This window comes from Crassostrea angulata, chromosome 10, assembly GCF_025612915.1.
Source record: "Crassostrea angulata isolate pt1a10 chromosome 10, ASM2561291v2, whole genome shotgun sequence".
NCBI classification, from domain to species: Eukaryota; Metazoa; Mollusca; class Bivalvia; order Ostreida; family Ostreidae; genus Magallana; species Magallana angulata.
This window is the reverse complement of record NC_069120.1, coordinates 7316483-7336243: the sequence shown is the minus strand read 5'-3', so window position 1 is coordinate 7336243 and position 19761 is coordinate 7316483. Positions and strand designations below refer to the sequence as shown.

The window sequence follows — 19761 nt, the reverse complement described above, 5'->3', positions numbered from 1 at the left end:
AATGATAAACTCAACTATTAATATCTTCATAATTCCAGGGTAAATTTTTATAGTTTATGATTGAAATATTCATTTGGTACTAAAAATTTCATCAAAATATTTACATCATATAGATGGCGAGTTTGATGGTTATTATCTTATAATTATCTGTTCAGATATGTCACCATTTATTTCATGATTGTAATTTATTTTGCAGGGTTTTTAGTGTATTCCATGCAAAACTATCAGGACACAAGCATTTTAAAGTCAAAATATTTGACTACTCCCTTTAAGTAAAACCATAAAAAGAGACCTTTCCAATTTTTACAATTTTATGAAAAAATTATCATAGTATTTGTTGCAATCTGGTGGTTCTAAAATGCTTATTGAACCATAATGCTATGCATTTTTGTTTTTATGGAATTGATAAAAATTTAAATGTTAACATTGATTATGTTATATAAATCTTGACATCATATCTGAAATGAAGGGTAGCTAGGGGTTACTTCACAATGAAACTTTGATTTTTACTCCTATAATTGCATAACTTTCCGTAATATATTTTACATATATACTTTAACATAACATTTTCTGACCTCTCATAATGTAGGTTTAGTTGAGACATCCACTAATCTATTTCTTAGAAAGTTCTTTTTAAAAAGTGTTTGTGTTATTTGTTGATTGTAGTTTGTAAATGGTTTGTAAAATCAATCTTTTAAGTGTAAATTTGTTGAATTTTACTTTGCTGCTTGCAAGATTTTGGAATTCATGTTTGCCAAAATAAATTCTGACATAAAATGGTTAGTTTTGTACCTTTAAGCAAGCCTAACAATAAATTACCTCCCCCTCCCCCTCCTGCCAATAAAGAACAATTTGAATCGATGAGTTTCTAGACAGAATCTTTGCGTGTGGTGTGGTTCCTACCTTGGTAGCACCTATCCTGTAGAGGTCCTTGTACACTGAGCCCTGGGTGTTCAGGACCATTTGGCACACGGTGTTTGGCAGCTGTCGAGTGTTCAGATCTTGTCCATGCAACAAACAGTGATATCTACAATCCACAGGAACATTTTTGTTTAGGTCATCAAAGGTACTTAATAATATACCAGCTACATCATCTACAGTCTAAAAGCAAATTTTTCAGGTCATCACAGATAAGCTTCCTATGCCTCCTTCATCAAGAAGCTTTAACTGTCCATAATCTTGTCATTTACAATGAAAACTATCTCATTACATGTAAAAAAAAAAATAAGCTACTGGTCAATAAATTTATATAGGAGAGAGGAACTCGTAGGTTATAAGAACTTTTATATAATCCCACTGATTTAATCAATAAAATATGTTAAAACCAATAAACTATCAAAAGATCCATGATGAACAACATTCATGAGCAATTATTGAGCATGTAATGAATATGAAGAAAGCACACCTTGAAATGAACATAGGGAATTTGATGCGGACAGGATAACCCATCTTGCGTATACGAATCGTTTCCAACATCCCTGTATATCTCAGCTGATCTAATACGACTTTTGTGTCGAATACCATCGGGGCCTTGTGATTGTTTGGTTTGATACAACGGACGAAGTATGGATTACATCTGAAGAAAAAATTAGAGATATTTTAAAAATAAAAATTGTCTATTATTTGGTGCATACTCTTAAACACATATTACGGAAATGAATGGAAACACTCGTGAGCATTTTACAAAGTTTTTATTTGTGTGTCTCTCTATCATAGAGTCATAATAATTTGTAGAGCAAAACTTTTGTGGATCACCAGTCTTTTAGAGGCTTATTGAGATGTTATTTCATAGATTCATACTTTTAAATTTGTTGAGAATGTTATTTAGTGGGTAAGAGGTACCCAGAAACTCCATAAAAACTAAGCCATCATTAACATTGATGACTGGCAAAGTATATGTTGTATATACATATAAGCCCATGGCACTCAGAAGAACTGGCTTACTTCTACATACATGTATGGTTAATCACTTAGTAGAGCTGGCTTACTTATACATATGTTTAATCACTTCATATAGTTGCCTTACTTAGACATGTTGTCAATCAGAGATAGGAGTGACTCGGTGAAGCCAGCGGAGATGGTGGGGGTGCGGGGTTTGAGGGTGACATAGCGACCAGTCGACTTGCTGAGGGTCTTTGTGATGAGGCGATCTCTCATATCCTTAAACATCTGAGCAATGATCTACAGAGAAAAGACATCAGAGAAGTCATAAAGATGTCTGAATTCAGCTTGTTTAACCAAGAGTGATATTCAGTAGAACGAAAGGACTTAATCTGATCTAAACATGGTGACTGGGAGGTACTCACTCTGTTCTTGCTTTCACACAACAGTTCTATGACATCACTCCTTAAAGTGTCCTTATTCTTCTCCAGAAAATGATTTACCTTTAAAACAAAAAATTTGTGGATTCAATAGAATTACAATCAATATTTAATGGTGAGACGATTGCTGACTGTGGTGATAGAACACTCACATTGTACTTGATCCTGCCAGCGTAGTGCTGGACATAGAACACGGGGTCCGACATCCGCGGCTTCTCATACAGTCTGTTACTGTCATGGTGGAAGTGACACTTCTCCAGGAACGACATATCTGTTGCCTAAAAAACGAACACTATTGTTAGAGATCTCGTCTCTTTAAAGGTCTTTTTAACAACATCTGCTATTCTGTTTGCAGTTTCAGTAGTATCATATTTCGTCTCAGCAGGAGTTATCCCCCATAAAGTGCTGTTATAGTCAATGCCTTACAAAATTTACAGCATAATCCAAAACAAAACAAATCAAAATCAGAAAAATTCAAAAACTTGATATAAAAAAATTATCTAAATTTTATTAGTAGCTTGTCACAACTCTGTTCAATACATAATTTCTTTCTAAATCTGTAAAATCTTTTGGTGCTTTAAAATAATACCTGTGGAAAGCTGCATTCATCGTCCAGGATACACAGAATTCCTGTTGGTTTACTGGCCAACAGATCGATCACAGGTTGGTTATCACGGAATTCTATTGTTGACCAATCGATACCCTCTCGTGAATATTCTTTCTGCTCCAGACGGAAAATATGTTGATTGAAGAAGAACTGCATGGTTTCATTGGCATAATTGATGCAGAGCTGCTCAAAGCTGTTCATGTGGAAATCCTGAAAATAATTTTAAAAGTTTTGAAAAATGTTAACAAAGTAAACAAAATAAATTGAAAATCACATGTTTAGGAAACACATATCAGAATTCTAAATACTTCAAATCCAAAGATGTCAAGGACAGCCAAGGAAGTGTTTTTGTCTCGCTCTGCTCGACAGATGATATTGTTGATCCTCTCGACCAGCCAGGTAAATAGGCGACTATATAGAGCCTTGGCTACAGCATCCCTATCAGACAGAAAAAAAAATCATCAGAAAATCAAGAAATATCAATAACAATAAAGGTTCTATATCACAGTAAACACATTGATTTGAGGGGCCTCACCTTGCGTCCAGAGCTTGATCGATGTTATATGGAGTAAGAACACGATCGCCTCTTGTTTCCTAAAATAGGAGAACTCTTGGTTATTTCATGAATTAAAATATTTCAAATTTGCCATCATTATGTACACCAATTTAAAATGTTGTTGCATTAAAATGATTTTCCAAAGAATTTTTATACATAATTGAAATGAATTTTAGCAGACCTTCCAATGCAAAATTTAACTTATAATGTCTTTTCACTTGACAGTTTTATATAAAAAAAAAATAATAATCATGCAATGTGATTTAAAATAAAATATCCTGAGTAATCAATTTGTGTTTAATTGAATTTTATTTTTATATATATTTGATAATAAATAATCATATCTTTATCCAAGTGAGAGTTTTCTCTCTTATCAGAAATCTAGGGGACCATAAATAATTCTTATTTCATTTCGAACAGTGCCAGCTTCATTTGCATTCATGAATTGTAAGAACTGATAGGGGACTCACAGTGACTTTGGTGGTTAGAGCCTGTTTGAGCCAGTCCTCCGACAGCTGTAGGAGGTGGGAGATCCATTTGATCTCAGCATCACTCCCCAGAAGTACAGTGTCATGGCTAGCCTCATCCTGAAAGGTCAAGGTCAGCTTTGTAACGGGAGGGAATTCCCAAAACAAACAACACAATTAAAGTTCAAAACATACCCTTCAGCTATATATCATTTTATCTTTATTGCATTTAAATTTTTATTTATATACATTTTTTACCTATCCACAAATGATAATTAATGGGTGGGTATTTTTTTTACTTTAAAACTTTGCTTTCCAATATGAATTTGATGATATCATGAATGTTATGTCTGGAAGTTTAATAACAGCATTGTTATATTTATAAATACTTAAGAGAAGGCCATAAATGCTTACATGAATTTTCTTGAAATAAATGTTTCCGATGTGAAGGACAGAGGAGAGTATTTTGAAGATGGTGTCCTGTTCACTTCTCTCAAAGCTGAGCACATCCAGGGCAGCCATCAGGGCTCGATAATTCTCTCTGTCATCTCGCCCCGAAATCTTACAGTTCCCTCCCTGAAGCAAGAATCAGAATAGTAAATGATCCAACAATAGGCAAAAGATCCTCCTTTTTTAAAGATTAAAAGGAGTTTTTTCTTATCTAAACATGTCCTACTAACTTTTGAGAATAAAAATATCTAAAATATTTTCAATTTTAAACATAAGATCTGGGTTAAACAAACATTTATTGACAAGTGATGCAGGAAATTGACCATGCAGACTTAAAATTAAGATGCTGTTGGGAATTTGCACTTATGAAAACTTTCAATCTTTTTGTCAAAATCCAAATCCAGTGAAGCAACATACCTGGTTAAGATAGAAGTACTTCTCCGCATTTTGCAGACCGTATTTTCCTTTCTGGTCTGAGGACATCCCTTCCAGCATCTCGTAGAACACATGATAGTTTCTCTCATCCTGGGCCTAAAACAAATACAGGCAGATAATAGTCATTGTAAATAAATACAATAATTCAATGGTTTTTGAACAGTGAATTTATTCAAACACTGAATACCGCTTTGCTCAAGTGAGTGCAATATTATGGGAAACAGATGGGTTGTATTCAAAGCTTTAAAAAGATATGATAATGAAATCTGCATCAACTCTATCAAAATTGTTTTTTCTGTACATTATCTTTAAATCTTATATAGTGATTTGGACCATAAAATAACTAGTAAGCCTTGATGTGCATGACAATGTTAGCATATTCACCGACATTAAAGGGGCATGGTCACGATTTTGGTCAAAAATTATTTTTTCGATTTTATGTCTATAATGCTTCAGTCAGGCATTTTTAATTGGCAACCAAAATTTGAGTGTCATTTGTGAGTTATAAGCGAGTTTCAGAGTTTACAATTCCTCGCTATGTAAACAATGCTTTTGTTTACATTTTGAATGTTGAAGTGAAAATTCCAGTTTTAGACCTAAAATGAATGTGTTTATGGTTAGGAACTGTTTATTCATGCTTAAAAAGAATATGAATATAGACAAATCATCTTGAAAAAGATTTTTACTGGTATATTGAACCTATGTAAACAAAAACGAGCCTTGTTTACATGACAAAGAATTGTGAGCACTGTATCTTGCTTAAAACTCATCGACGGGCACCCAAAATTCATTTGATCATTAGAAATGCATTCATAAAGCATTGCAAATAATAAAAACAGAAAATTAAAATTTGACCAAAATCGTGACCATGCCCCTTTAAGAGCATTGTTAGCAAATAGAGTAATATCAATGACTCATTCATATTTTTAATTTACTTGATGATAAATCACGAAACTTTTTCTTGAGCCAGGTGATAAAAGACGATCACATTTACCTGTGTTGTCTATACTGATAAACAAAAGATCTTGTCTACAGAGAATACCACCCCAGGGCCTGATCATAAAAACACCACAAGACAGATGTCATTTTAAAACGTATTAAAGTCTTCTGATTTTGAAAATACATCTAAATTATTCTAAAATCTTCTAAGCATCTATATCTTAATTGTAACACAGGTAATATTCCTTGATCTTTTTCTCTTCAACAAGGTCATTATTTGTGTTTATAAATTCTTCACTTCATAAAATCATGCAACCATGACAGCCACAAATGTTTTATTATTCAAATACACCACAATTCAAAATTTTTCTGAATAATTAATCTAATTGTGTACGTATAAACCTAGCTGACAACAATGAATTTACTACAGGTTCACGTTCCAGAGGAGTTGCTCAGTTACACTTTTTCTGACTTTGATGGTAAAGGACAATTCTACTTGTCCAAAGAAACTGGACTACTTATTAAATAAATAATGAATTCCATTCCTATGAACAAGGATAATGTCTGCATAAGGTGTGAAAGTTAATAAATTGCTATTTTTGAGAACTCCAATTTTTTTGTAGAACCTTCATCAATGGAAGAAAAGGACTTGCACCAGTTATGATAATTCCTACTTTTGAACTAATGATCAACCCTGCCCCCTGTAAACATGCTTAAAATAATAATAAAGGTGATGCCCTGACAGGTTTTTAAGTCCGTAAATGCAAGTGATTGAGTGTATATCATAACAGGATCTTCTGTCTATTACTGGACCATTAACTAAATATTTGTCTCCTCAGATCATGGAGCACTTGTGGACAGTGGAGAGATACCAGATCTGACTAAATGGACACTTCACCCACAAGGCATCGGAACACTCCTTTATTATTCATCAGAATCTCCTCCTTCCCATTTCATTTATTCAATACCATTACAATTGATTTAATTCATTTTTAATTTGCAATACATGTAGCTTACTACTGAGAAACAGCAGTTAACATATTGAACTAGATTTATACCAGTCGTTACACAGATTAGGCGCAGACAATAAGCAAAATGTGATGATCTGGGTAGATTCCGTGGGACGTGCTATCCCCCTCTATCTGCTTGTTCAGGTAAGTCGGGATTCCCCACCCGCAGTCTGAACAAACTGCTTTATCTACTGCCTCAAATGCTCTACCAACACATCCAGCAAAGTTAGTATAAGAGAAACAAATATTCATTACAAAACTCTGATAACCTTTCACATATTCCAAGCCTTATTTTCATCAATCATGTTTTTTACCCATTGTAGATTAAACTTCCATTGCTGGTTATAAAGCAATTCTATTCGAAGAAGAGCTATTTCTTTAACCATGTCTGGTTTACCTTGCTGAGAATCAAAGTTATGTAATATTGGTACATTTAAATATTGACGATTTACCTACGAGTCAGTCTTATTTTATGATTTTTAAACCTTTCATTAAACGGCAGATAGAGGAAGTGTAGCATGTGATTAAATGACATATCAATGTGCTTTTTATCCCTGAGATGTGCTAAATGCTTGAGCTTTTTATAACGTTTACCTGGGTAACCATGCGTGACTTCTCCAATAGATATTCCAGAGTACGTGCTCCGACGATGGACCCACTGCAATTACAAAATGTACTCATTGTAACACCCAATTCAATACAGTTTTCATGCTAAAATTCTGCTTATATCATGCCAAGCCAATTAAAATGTTTATTTTAACCAAACTTAAAGTTCATACGCCTTTTTGACATCAACCAAGCATCAAACACATTTATCTAATGCAGTGATCAGTTCAAACTTTTAAAAAAATCTTTGAAGATTTTATAACAATTTCTAAAAGTTTTGATCTTGCAGATGAATTCACACCAACACCCCATAAGCATTTCTTCAGAATTTGTATCTTATTTTTCTAATTTGGATGGAAATCAAAAGCTCCCTAGTGGGAGGATCAATATCTGAACAAGCAGAAAGGGATGAAAGGTGTGTACAAATAAATTTCCTAGTCACAAAACATATGATATTCATTCCTCATCGTAATAAAACAGCTGTTGCTATGTTGACAACAGGAAATCTATCTTCTGACATCACATCAAAGCTAGGAGGGACCAAAATAAAGGCCTTTTAATAAGTCAGGGCATGTCCTAACTGATTTGTTCGGGCTACTGGACCAAGCTCTTCTCAGTTCAAAACCATCATTGGATTGTTTTCTCTAATGTTTTGGTTGTTAAAAAGTGTTTGCTTGGAATTTCTTAACGATGTCAACTGTTTAGTTTATAGGGGCATTTCCTCAACCGAAATTCTCCACAACGCTAAATTTTATTATTGAGTCACACTTCTAATTAAATCTATAAATTCAAAATGGACAAAAGGACTTGTGACCCCATACTTGATCCTTGTGTAGCTGTAGTTTATAGGACACAAACAATGTCCTAACTTTGCAATGAAACTTTGATATCAACTCACTGCTTAAAGAAGACTTCAATGTATTTCCCAAATCGGCTGGAGTTGTCATTCCGAATTGTTTTGGCATTACCAAAGGATTCCAGTAGAGGGTTGGCCTCCAGAATTTGCTCTGTGATGAGGTTGTTACCGGACTTGTTGACTGCAGCCAGGTACTGCATGATTAACTTTGTGGCCTCTGTTTTTCCTGACCCTGATTCTCCGCTGAAACACAAAAACATTCCCATCACCCTCCATTACGTTTTCGGTGTAAAAAAACCCTGTCACGACAAACAAGATCTACAGCAATGTTTTCATTGGTAGGGAGTGCTTTACAAGCAACCATCCTACCATAGAAAAATTTTTGAGAGTTAATTAAAGACTACCAAGACAGCATTTTCATCATTTTGCTTTTTTTATTAATAAATTGCACTAGCTCTTTATTATCGTAACAGCTAAAGAAATACTGTAGGTTTGTCACCACCAAATGACTTGAACAAGACAATATGATGTTATTTTGTTTATAGAAGATGGCAGTATAAGGACCTTTGATGTTGGTGTTCACACATTAGTTCATGCTCTGGTACTAAAAAAGGTGGAATAACACATCGTCATAAAATGGCTGACCTCTGATCGAAACGACATTTTGTTATATTAAAAGGATTTTATCGACGGCAAACATGTACCTTACTTCATAGCCAGGTGGTTAAAGTGTTGGGCTTGTGATCTGTACATCCTGAGTTCGAATCCAATGGGGGCTTTTGCTGTTACTTACTAAATTGAATTTTTAAGATATTCATTTTTTATCCCCAAACTGCAAATTTTTCGCTTATTTGCAAATTTACAGTTTATTTATCATAATATCTTTCATAATCAAATAATTTACTGTTAATTCGAGTGACTTTTTCCAGGTGTATTATTCCACCTTAATATTCCCGATCGCCATCTCTGGTCTTCTAATCATAATTATGCTAAGTGATTCATTTGTATGCAACAGCTACATTTATATTACAACCATCCAGTGCAAACGTTTATAAATTCTTATGCATTTAAATCCAGCTCATCTGTGATTCTAATGGAAACACCTCAGCTGCCCTTTGTTGTCAGTTGTTGAAAGACAAAAGAAAGTCGGCATGAATTATCCTACATAACGTGATTTAGAATGTAAAATGAAACTTTATGGTCACCAAAATACCACTCCCTTATGCTTTCTGGGCCACCTGGCAAGTATTCGAAAAGATTTAAGCTTGTGCTAATTTCTAATTAATGAAATACAAATTAGAGATGACCTTAAAAGAATTGAAAAAATAATAGCTTAATAAAAAGGCATAAGATGTAAAGAAATTAGCTAGGAACCAACAGACCTTGAAAGCATTCCAATTTTTTTATGACAAAGTTTCTTATAGGACAGGCCATAGTACTTGTATTCGGAGTGATTTTTGGTAGCTGTTTTTGTAATTGCATAAAATAAGGTTGAAATAAAAAATTATACAAGAAGGGCTTCCCTATCTGTGAATACAAGATAGGCTCTAGGAACTATTAAAACATCCACAACAATTGTGAGGGTCTTACCTGATCACTAGAACTTGGTTCTCTGTGTCTTTCATCATCTTTCCATAAGATGCACTTCCAATGGCAAACAGGTGTCTGAAATGAAACAGCATTCAGAAATTAACAAATGAAGACATAACTTTTATAGAACTTGACTGGGTCTACATCACAAGGGAGAGACTTACGGAGGCATGGAGCCCAGTGGGCGGCCCTCGTACTTCTTGACCATGTCCAGTCCATAGATGTTGAACATTTTGTACGGGTTGACTGAAACCAGGATACTTCCTGTGAAAGTCTGAAACAGGGGACATAACTCAGGTGTGTATCAATGAAATGAATGAATAAACAAAATACTGAAGAAGTGACCAATGGCTGTGTCAAACTTACATAGATGAGTTCCCGTTCATATCGGATCCTTATGTTTCTCTGTATGACACTCTCATCCAGGACACTGTCAAATGATAATGGAGATGTCACAATGCTGACAATTCATAATACACAACAAGGCACTGATATCTGATAACTAGCAAAGTCCCTGGAACTTTCATTTTTTACTTCTAGCATTAAGGACAACAGTTTCCATTTTCTTTTTTACGAGATTTTGAACTTTAAAATATGATAATTGCTCTTCAGTATTTACTTCTAATATTATAAGTATCTTTTTTTTTTCAAATGAATCACACTGTGCTTAATTATCCGATAAAGTGAAATATTTGTACTGGGTTGTACTTGAATTATATATACCCTTTTAATTTCAAAATTTTTTAAAAACATAGACAAAGTTGTGTACACACCAATAATAAATATATTACTTCATGCTAGAATTGAAAGCCAGAGTCTTCAAACTCAATGAGAGTTTTAAATTATGCATTGGTGAAAACTGATATATGGTCAGAAAATATTTTGGTTTCTATATAAACATTAAATTCCTAAACCCTCCAGTTTGACATGGCTGGCCAAACATCTACAAATCACATGAGATTAAATGAATGACAACATTAACAACACTTTTCACTTTTTGTCTGCAGAAAAAGATCAATACATCTGGTGGCACAGTTAAGACTGTAGCTAAAACCAGGTCAGTTAATTATGAAAAGGCAATTATATTTCTGTTACAAAAACAGGCCCTTTTAAAAATTTAGTTTGTATGCCCAGCATCTGATAACCTAGAATTGAATTTTGTTAAAGTTCCTTTGCATTCAAAACATCACATAACAAGTTCTTAAACAACTAAGGCGGATTAGAGGGGGAACAATCCAGGTTTTATAAGATAGACCAAGCGGTTTTTAAACCTTTGACTGCTTGCCAACTGTGAGAGTGATTGAAGGAGCAGTCGCTATGTTGTCCCAGACCAAGTGTTGGAACCGATACACACCCCGACAGTCTCTATCTAACCACTGACAGGTGTAAGAAAAGAAGACCAATGCAAGACCCTCGATGAAGCCCAGTATCCAAGTCACTAAGGAGCTTTGATTTAGATTGGAAGAATTTTAGTCCAAATTAATAATAGGGTGTTATCGGAGAAAGGACAATAATCCATTGTATTGGTTAATCAGAACTCTGACAAGGAGTATTTAATGTAACAAGCTGACCGGCCCCCATTAGAAAGGCTTGCATTCATCCTAACCGGTCAACTTGAGAACTGCAAAGCTATATGTGTTCGCTAACACAGTATGAATGAAAAAAAATGCAAAAAACTTTTGCATGACAAAGTATAATTTTAGTGTTATCTCAAATGGATACTCTTGTCATCTTTATCATGTGCACAAGACATGCAATATATCAATTTAACAATGCATGTGTTTTCCAACCTCTTTTCTTATTTGACAGCTTGCTTTAAATCTTAGCTGTTCTTATGTTTGCCTACAATAACAAATGAGGCAATGGCCATCTATACAACACATATAAACACAACAGTCCTCATTCATCAAGGAGCAGCTGGGAACTTGACCCAAAATAAAACCAGGCCCGCAACTATATCAGGACACAGTATCAGGCATGAAAAGATTTAAAGATGGTATAACATGAGATTTCAATTCCAAGGAGCAGAGGTTTTTATTTTTCTTAGTGTTCCATTCAAAATATTATGAATGAAGATCCTCTTCTAGAATAAGGGCTAACAAAGCTCAGTAACGCTTCAGGAGTTTCTTATCCCATCTTTCACAATCATAGCATTCTATTTGAGACTTGGCCTACATCATTTCATGCTCTATCTTTCTTTTTAGATTGTCTGAAATGGAACCTTAATTGCCAATTTTCTCCTTATTCTAAACCTCAAAAAGTTATTTCATGTGAACACTTTTATATAGAACACAGATATGAACAGATGGGTGGAACAGACACTTGCAACCAACTATCAACTGAGACATACCCTTTGTCGAATAGTTATGCATGCTGATTCAAACTGCAATTTATTATTTCATTTTAAAACCATTTTCCTGAAGTGGCTGAGATTTATATTAACTGATTTAAGATTTCAAGTCATGTGGTATCTTTCAATAAAAAACCCATTTTGTACAAGGAATTTAACAACCAACCAGTTGTATTATAAGCTGCAAATTACTACAAGTTTTCAGAATAATTCTACAAGATATTTAAATGAAAAGAAGGGTGAATTTTCAATGTGTGTTTGCTGAATGAGAACTGGGTATGATTATTAAACACACACGACATTCACCTGACTGCCCGTTCACAATGGTCTAGAATTCTTTCTTTTCAATTCTCCTTTTTTTTTTTTGCACTTGTTTTGACGTATTGAACAACGGCGCAATCATTTCTTAAGGAAATAACTGTTGCTTGCGCAGATAAAACTTATAATATAAATGTTCCCATGTCATTAATCAACACATTTCTTGTTAAATCAGTCATTTTATATAATTTATTTGATCATGTCTAGACAATACAGAAGCTTTAAGTTATTATTTAATCTTAACAAAAGACTTATGACTACCTGCAATCAACTTGCTCATAGTCATGTGAGCATTCTGCTGAAACCATTACAACAAACAGATGAAAACGAAAGTGCACATTTTATTGAGTGGAGGAAAGATGTGGAAATCTAGGAAAGAGATTTGAATGTATTGTAGGAAAAACCATGTTTTAGATTATGCCTCTCCACAACTGCAGTGGAAGATGAGGGTATCCCTTCTAGCTTGGCTAAAATTAAAAATGTCATCAAAATCAATCTAGACAGGGGGGTATGTAAAGATAAGCTAGTATATCTCCTCTGATGTGGTTGGATGAAAAACAAGTCTGACCTTGATGCTGTAACCTTAACTCGAGGCAATCTACCACAATAAAATAAACTCAGTCATGTCAATGCTGATCCATGAATTTGGAATGAATTGATTTGATGAAATGAGAGATACGTTCAACAAATATGCATTTAAAAGGATGGTATTCTCTTTGATTGATTTTTTTTTCAAAGAAAATGAGGATTCTCTTTAAATATTTTTTGAAAAGAAGGTTGAAATTTTCTAAGAAATTAACAAGTTTCTTATTTCAGGAAAGATAAAACCAAGTATAGGAATCCTTGCAAATAGATTGTTGGTTTGTTTCTAAGCATAGATTTTGCTCCAAATGACATGCCCAGCTAACCTAGTAGAGTAATGCAAAGAAAAAAGCAATCAAATAGGCATCTCATCTAAGCTAATAAGAGAAAAGATTTGCAACCTTTTATAATTATGTGTGAATAAAACATAATTTGTACCAGGATTAGACATCTATCCTGCTGTAAACATTGTACCAGGATTAGACATCTATCCTGCTGTAAACAGAGAATGTCTACATCTGTTTACAGTGTGTGCAAATGGACCTGTTTACAGTTTAAGGTAAAGTTTACAGTACTGCAACAAATGTGATGTAAATCTGATTTAGTATGCTCACAGTGTGTGCAAATGGGTCTGTTTACAGTTTACCATAAAGTTTACAGAATAGAACAAATGTGATGAGCATCTGATTTAGTATGCTTACAGTGTGTGCAAATGGGTTTGTTTACAGTTTACCATAAAGTTTACAGAATAGAACAAATGTGATGAGCATCTGATTTAGTATGCTCACAGTGTGTGCAAATGGGTCTGTTTACAGTTTACCATAAAGTTTACAGAACTAGAACAAATGTGATGAGCATCTGATTTAGTGTGCTTACAGTGTGTGCAAATGGGTCTGTTTACAGGTTACCATAAAGTTTACAGAACTAGAACAAATGTGATGTAAATCTGATTAAGTATGCTTACAGTATGTGCAAATGGGTCTGTTTACAGTTTACCATGAAGTTTACAATATGGGAGCAAATGTGATGTACATCTGATTTAGTATGTTTACAATGTATGCAAATGGGTCTGTTTACAGTTTACTGTAATGGTTCAACTGATAATGTAATGTTTATTAGTTTATACACAGTACACACAAATGGGTCTGTTTTCAGTTTACCATAATGTCTATAGTACAATTGTAAATGTATCATAATGTACATGAGTCTGTTTTCAGTGCATGCAAATGGGTCCTTTTACAGTTTACTTTGCTGCAAGTCTGTAGCTCCCGGTCTGAAAAAAAATTGGATGGACAACCTGGGAGCTCAATGCCACCCATTAAAAAAATTGTGTATTTATTGCGCACAAAAATGTGCCATAGTTTTGGACTAACCTTATATATAAGCAAATTCTGAGAAAACAATTAAATTTTCAATGAAATTTACTACTGATATTGCCTCTTTACTTGTCTCAGACCTTCTCCGAAACAAGCTACCAACCACGGAAACTCAAGTATGTAAATTTACATCAAGATCGAGAGTCGCAATTTTTACATGTAAACTAACTGCACCACTTCACTTCACGGGTCTGGTGATGGTGTTTGATAGGCTATCAGAGGCAAGTAAAGAGACGATATCAGTAGTAAATTGAATGAAAAATTGAACGGTATCAATTGTTTTCACAAAATTTTCATATCAATAAGGTAAATTAGTCAAATACTAGAGCATATTTTTGTGTGCAATAAATATTCAATTTTTTCAATGGGAGGCACTGTAGCTCCCAGGTTGTCCATCCAAATTTTTTCAGACCAAGAGCCACAGACCTGCAGCTACAGTTTACTGTAATCTCTGCAGCACATATACATGTAGTGTACAGAAGTCCTTTTATAGTGCATGTATTTTAACTGTTGATGACTACACTACTCATTCATAATTACAACAAAGCTTGGATAAAGCAAATTTCAAGGGATGAAAAAAACAACTTATTTCCTTTTACTGTTTAAATACCAAATATACATAATATTATAAGTTCAAATTAATGTATTGGGGTAACTGCAAGTTGGAAATGAAAATTTTCACTGCAACATTAATTTCACAATTTAAATGTAATTCAATTTTATTTTTGGATAAAATGTTAAAACTTACAGTGACAAATCTTTAAACTATATCTTCAATAGAATTTGTTCTGGAAAAAAATATTATCACTGCAGATATATGAATTAAAATGTGTAATAATTTTAACAGCAAGGGTGAAAAAAGTACTTCGTTTATATTCTATTGAATTTCCTATATTTTTTTCAGGCATTTGACTTGGGCATAGATAAGAAGTAGTTACATGTGCTGATAATTCACCATATCAGTGTTTGTTTTATTCAAAGTTAGCAGTAAAGTACAAGTTCATATTTGCTGTGAATGATTAAAGTACATGCATGTATTAATGTAACTGTTGACAGCACACGAACAAGGGTATTTCTGTAGTTTACAGTACTTTCGGCTGAGCACCATGCATGTACATACATCTGCTTACAGTAAATTATGGTACAAGTAAATCAGAAGAGACTGCAAGAAATACTGTATTCTCCCCCATGAGTGCTCCAGGTGCTAAAAACTGTCAAACAGAGACAGCTTTTTACTTGGACTATGTTGGACTTCATAATTTGATCCAAATATTATGGAAACATCTGAATTATAAGTAATTTTTAAACAAATCCTGACAGTGTTCATTTTGATTTCAATACCATAATTAATGTGCCTATATATTACACTTTTTCAGACTGAAAAGTTTTTTGTTAAAAGGTAATAGAATGCATATGAAGGCATTGAGGGTTGCTTCAAGGGGGAAAAAAAGCTAACATGTTAAATATGCATGTGGAGAATGTAGTTGCCCACATTTCCTCCATTAAGACGAACATCAGCTGGAGACTCACCTGAGGTTGATCATGTCCTCCACTCCATGATCCCCCTCTCCATTTTCTGGACCATCCATGTTGATCTCTCACTCACAACTCATTGCTCATCTATAGAAAAAAAGAGGTAACAATTTAATGATCAAAGTTCAACTGCATTGGACTTAAACAGTATGTGGCTATGCCATAAAACATGTACCTTAAACACACACCCTCTTCTTTTTTATGATTACAAGCACTTGGCACGTTTCAGAAACAAGTTTCACTACATTAATAAGTAATAAACTGAAGACAAATGTCATAGTCCTCAGTCCATTTTTCTCAAAAACTGAATTCAATCCAACAACCAAGCCACCATATCAAACACTCATCTGTGAGGTAAATTTTATCACCTGACACCTCCCAATCCACTTCAAAATTTAGTTGCACAGAAAACTATACCAAAAGCAGGTTAGAAATCAATACTGGTAGTTTAGATACAAACTCAATATACACTTAATTTGTCTCATTTGAACATATCAATTTAGCACCAAATACAGAAAATCATTTACAGACATAACAAGAATTGTTTTCTTAGACATATATCATGCATACCAAACATTACAATGGAGGGATTTTTCCACCATAATGTAACCAAAGAAAGACATGTACAAATATTGCACTCGGTAAGGAATTGAATTGCGTAACGATTATTGTTTCTTGACAATACTATTGTGCATTCCTTCCAAGTTAAAGGTTCTGTTCTATGCAGGCAAAATTGTCAGGTCTGTTTCCTTGAACAGTTTTCAATGCAAGAAAAACCTTCAAATACTTCCCATATTTCTGATCATCTAAACTCCATCCCTGCAGTCCTAAAAATGTCAACTGACCAAACATTCAAAACAACTTTGAAGCATCAAATATTGCCTTGTTATATAAATGTTTTCTGCAGCAGAGCTCATAAACACGCCATTAACAGCTTTAGGACTGTTGTTTTTGCATGGTAACTGTTGAAACTCCCATCAAGGGTTACATAGAAAACTCCGTGTCAAGTGTTATACAAAAACCCCAATTAAATGAAGCACAAAACATTTGATACAGAAAGATGTTCTGTGCTCACCTAAGGTGTTAGATCATGGAGGAAATCTTATACCATGTGTCATAAACTATGAAGTAATTCTCATCTAGCTTACCAGCAGAGATTTTTTTTACGGCAAATCAAAAAAAAATCAAATGACCTAAATATTTTACATATTCAAAGAGAAAAATCATTCTTCAATCATAAAAAAGAATCTCAAAAGCTATTCAAGCAGAAAAGTTGATCTTAATCGGGCGTGTTGGTCGTTCTGGCCGTTAGAACGTGGTTATGTCACTAAGTCTACACTACCCTGTACTTAAAGGCTGAGTATTCAATAGATTGGGCCAAACCTATACATGCCTATCAATATTTAACAGTCCATGTATATTCCTATTAGAACAACCAATTTGATCCATGGAGTAGTGTGTCCACAGTGTAAGATAAATAGATAAACACAAACAGTCTCATAAAACCAGAGCAGTACAAACCAACAAAGCTATGAACTGGTAACAGGTTACATACAGGCTGAGTACCAATACACTAAATAATATCTCCTCTGCTACAACCAAGCTCTCTGTTGTAGGGCTGGAATTTTCTGTCACTTGACCAATCCAAGTACAATCTATAGAAGACCCTAAAATATTTACCTACACTTGGTTCTATTTAAGGACACTCTCTCTCTCTCTCTCTCTCTCTCTCTCGTACTGAGTTATATATATTCTTTCTGCTAATGCAGACACAAGCCTGATAATATGCATACATACCTACATATGTATAATACTTATACCAGTTGGTTTTTAGTTGTCTGTAGGTGCAGTTAATTGTATTTTGACTCAAAAATATACTAATGGCTCAAAAAGTGTCACTTGAACACATTTTTGCGATAGAATGTCTTGCATTTGAGATGATCAACAAAATGTAGCAAAAAATAGTGTTCTGCAGAGAAATCTATTCAAATATTAATTTCTCAATCACAAGGTTGTAAGGTGCAAAAAATTATTCACAAATTTGATTTTTTTTTCTGTTTCTTTTATTGCACTTTCTTACAGTTTAATGCTGACAAAGACAGCAATATCCCTTAATGCCTATAACCAATTCTCCAACTGACAGACAGGACTATCACAAAGATCAGAAATATCCATCAATTACTTGTGGAATGTTCTTACAAGGCTTCTATATTTCACATATAAAAAATTAAATATTTCATTTCTTATTTTGATCTTATCAGGTAAGTGCAAGATGTGCAATTAGATAATGTAAATTCTTTGCTGTCAGCTTAAGCTATCGATTGCAATTAATTATAATCTAAAAATAAAGAATTGGGGTCCTCTTTTACTCTCATTGGGTATATATTAAGGCCACTGCATCATTTCTAGTAATTTAACATCGTTTGTAACCTGAAAGCAGTAATTTTGATTTAACATTTCATCGTCCTGATTTGTGGAAAAGAGTTTATTCTAAAAACTATAAAATAATCCTTCATCTTCAAACTTAGGTCCGAGTTTCTTAAACAAATCAGAAGACCCCCCAAAATTCATGTTTTTAAAACATGCATAACAGGTTAATATACAACTCCAGATATGAGGAAAACCCCTGTTCATTGGCTCTCAGTCAGTCCATGACAAGTCTAGCTTTGATCTCTGAGGACGACCAAACTGTTCAATACCTCTGTATATCACTGTAATAAATCAAGTATAATTGATGATGTAATCACCTTCTGTGTGGAGATTTTGATCATGTTTTCTCGGAGGTTTTTCTTTCTGTTCTCTCCACTCTGTGTTACATTTTCAGGATTAATCTGAAAGTAGGACACAGGCACAATTAAGTTTATTATAACCTAACGTCAGTGTAATTATCTTTGGCATCTTTTCTGTTGTAGAACCAGTTTCTTACATTTCTGAACGCCTTGAAAACTTGCGAAATAATTCACATATGCAAGAAAATCTGGGACACACCCATTCATCATACGATCTGAGTAAATTGTGTTTGTTTGGATATCCACACAGCATGACAAACTCATTCTAATCCAGGATCAACTTCTAACCAACCTTAAATTATCTTCTCATTTTGAGTTGATGAGAATTTAATATCTATTTGACAGTTTGCTGGTGACATATTTCAACGCTCACGAATTTAAATAAGATGGCAGGCTTATACCTTTTCAAAAAACAAACTATGTTTAATCATACACACTATATGGAGAAGAATGTTTATATGTTAAGTAAAACAACAAGCAAAACTGTGTCTATCATTTGATACTCTGTTTTCTTGATGCCCAGGTAAAAACAGTAAGGTAAGACAAAGGTCAAAATCATACAACCAGTATGTAACACTAAACAGGGTGAGAGAGAATTGTTCTCATGGAGGCGGTTATGTAAACCAATAGTGCTAATCACCAAAACCCCAATGTTTTGTCCCAATAAAGGTTTAATATAAAAAAAAATTATGTTTAAAAAAGGGGGGGGGGGCATCATGAGTAAGGTCAACAAACTGACAACTAAGATTTGATTACATGCCATTTTATTTTATAACTTAAAATGCACTTTAACATTCTTCATTAAAAGAATTCTCTCTTTTTTTTATCAAGATTTATCAAATATTTATAGAAAATCATTCAATTGAATGCAGACTGTTTAAATGATGAAGAAAAAGTACAACAGATGATGAAATACATAGACACAGGACATGTATACTGTCAGGTTTAATTTATCATCTTTAATCCTGCAATGAAA

General features: G+C 33.8%; 1 protein-coding gene across 24 annotated transcripts in view; it reads right to left on the bottom strand.

The window, feature by feature from the left end:
• Nucleotides 1–19761, bottom strand: part of LOC128166512 (unconventional myosin-XV-like) — a 60445-nt gene that overhangs the window by 31251 nt on the left and 9433 nt on the right. For 19 of the 24 annotated variants that reach the window (XR_008241156.1, XR_008241157.1, XM_052831722.1 and 16 more), the window contains 18 exons: nt 18744–18827; nt 15994–16083; nt 10204–10267; nt 10002–10111; nt 9838–9912; nt 8290–8490; nt 7380–7443; nt 4819–4932; nt 4366–4527; nt 3955–4071; nt 3464–3522; nt 3237–3366; nt 2911–3138; nt 2474–2599; nt 2307–2384; nt 2027–2181; nt 1406–1576; nt 904–1027 (listed from right to left, as the gene is read on the bottom strand). Coding sequence is in view for 22 of the 24 variants with exons in the window: in XM_052831722.1 (XP_052687682.1) it covers nt 904–1027; nt 1406–1576; nt 2027–2181; nt 2307–2384; nt 2474–2599; nt 2911–3138; nt 3237–3366; nt 3464–3522; nt 3955–4071; nt 4366–4527; nt 4819–4932; nt 7380–7443; nt 8290–8490; nt 9838–9912; nt 10002–10111; nt 10204–10267; nt 15994–16052 (2037 nt within the window). In the remaining 2 variants the exon portion in view is untranslated. Of the gene's footprint in view, nt 1–903; nt 1028–1405; nt 1577–2026; nt 2182–2306; nt 2385–2473; nt 2600–2910; nt 3139–3236; nt 3367–3463; nt 3523–3954; nt 4072–4365; nt 4528–4818; nt 4933–7379; nt 7444–8289; nt 8491–9837; nt 9913–10001; nt 10112–10203; nt 10268–15993; nt 16084–16171; nt 16469–18743; nt 18828–19761 lie in introns of those variants that run through there. The other 5 variants (XM_052831729.1, XM_052831723.1, XM_052831727.1 and 2 more) reach the window with 2 other exon arrangements.